General features: G+C 38.1%; 1 protein-coding gene across 1 annotated transcript in view; it reads right to left on the minus strand.

The window, feature by feature from the left end:
* The window catches only part of LOC107484119 (uncharacterized), a 2,662-nt gene extending 1,476 nt beyond the window's left edge, over positions 1-1,186 (minus strand). The window contains exons 1-4 of the mRNA XM_016104737.3: positions 975-1,186; positions 812-872; positions 620-714; positions 492-525 (exon numbers count right to left, since the gene is read on the minus strand). Of these exons, the coding sequence (XP_015960223.1) occupies positions 492-525; positions 620-714; positions 812-872; positions 975-1,145 (361 nt within the window). The 5' untranslated portion in view covers positions 1,146-1,186. The remainder of the gene's footprint in view (positions 1-491; positions 526-619; positions 715-811; positions 873-974) is intronic.

Genomic DNA, 1,186 nt, shown 5'->3' on the forward strand with positions numbered 1-1,186 from the left:
ATTATGCCTAGTTCCTGAATTATGATGTTTATGGTTTATGGGCCTTGGGCCTGGTGTTAGAAGATGAGTTCTTAGCAGCTAATCATTGATTAGAAGTTCTGTATACTAGTGCAGCTAAAGAAAAAAGTTTTGCAGACTAGAAGAAAGCATGAATAACTTACAAGACAAAAAATCACATTATAGAAGGTTGGTGCCTAGCAAGGTCAATGTCTAAAACTGGAAAAGTCTGTTCAGACTTCAAAAACACAGCTCCAACTATAATTTGTAACGGAAATCCCCATATTTCTTTCACCACAAAATCATCTAAAATAACATTCATTGTCGACCGAACTTAAGATAAAAAATTCCAAACGCAAATCACATGAAACTAAACCCACTGATAATCAAAATTAATTCTACAAAAATCACGGTGATTCAATCTTAAGCTTGTAAACCCAAACTCACAGAATAAATTAAAAAAAAAAAGAAACACTGAATTACAGTTAACTAACCCTCTAGAGTATGCTTCCAAGGCGCCGATGAACCCTGCACATCAACAAGTTGCGTTCTTGGAATTGCTATATAGTTAACTATTAACATAAAAATAAGAAGAGAATAGTAATAACAAAAATGTAAGAACCTCAGGAACAATTCGATTGAGGAAGGTTTCAGTATCATCACGAACATCAGAATCGTAATTCTCGTTAATAGTAAGAGAAGCACTCGTGTGCTGCACTGCCATTTCAGTTCCAGTTCCAGTTCCAGTTCCAATTTCAGTGGCACTGAGCTCAAACAATCAAAGTCAAAATGAAACGAAATTGATTATACTTACAGAAGAGATGAGCAAGGCCACACTTGAATCCAGACAGGTCCTGCTCGATTTCCTTCACTATCTGATTCCCGATCAAAGTTCAATCAATAGTTAGGGTTCGTGGAAATTAAAAATTAAACAGAGAAAAGATAATGAAAGAAGAAAGACGAGTGAGAGGATGGACCTTGGAAGTGACGAGATGACAACCGCGCTTATAGGCGGGTAAACTGACAGTCTTCTGAGCCCACTTGGGAACTGCGGCTTCCGCCATCGACTTCCTCTTCACGGTGGTGTCGTGCTGCTGCGCCTTCACGCCAACTCCAAATTTTGCTATGCAGATTGATGATACTTGCATGCTTCAGTGCTTTACCTTCAGATTGCATCTAAAGAAAAAGT

The sequence above is a fragment of the Arachis duranensis genome, chromosome 4 (assembly GCF_000817695.3).
Source record: "Arachis duranensis cultivar V14167 chromosome 4, aradu.V14167.gnm2.J7QH, whole genome shotgun sequence".
NCBI lineage: Eukaryota > Viridiplantae > Streptophyta > Magnoliopsida > Fabales > Fabaceae > Arachis > Arachis duranensis.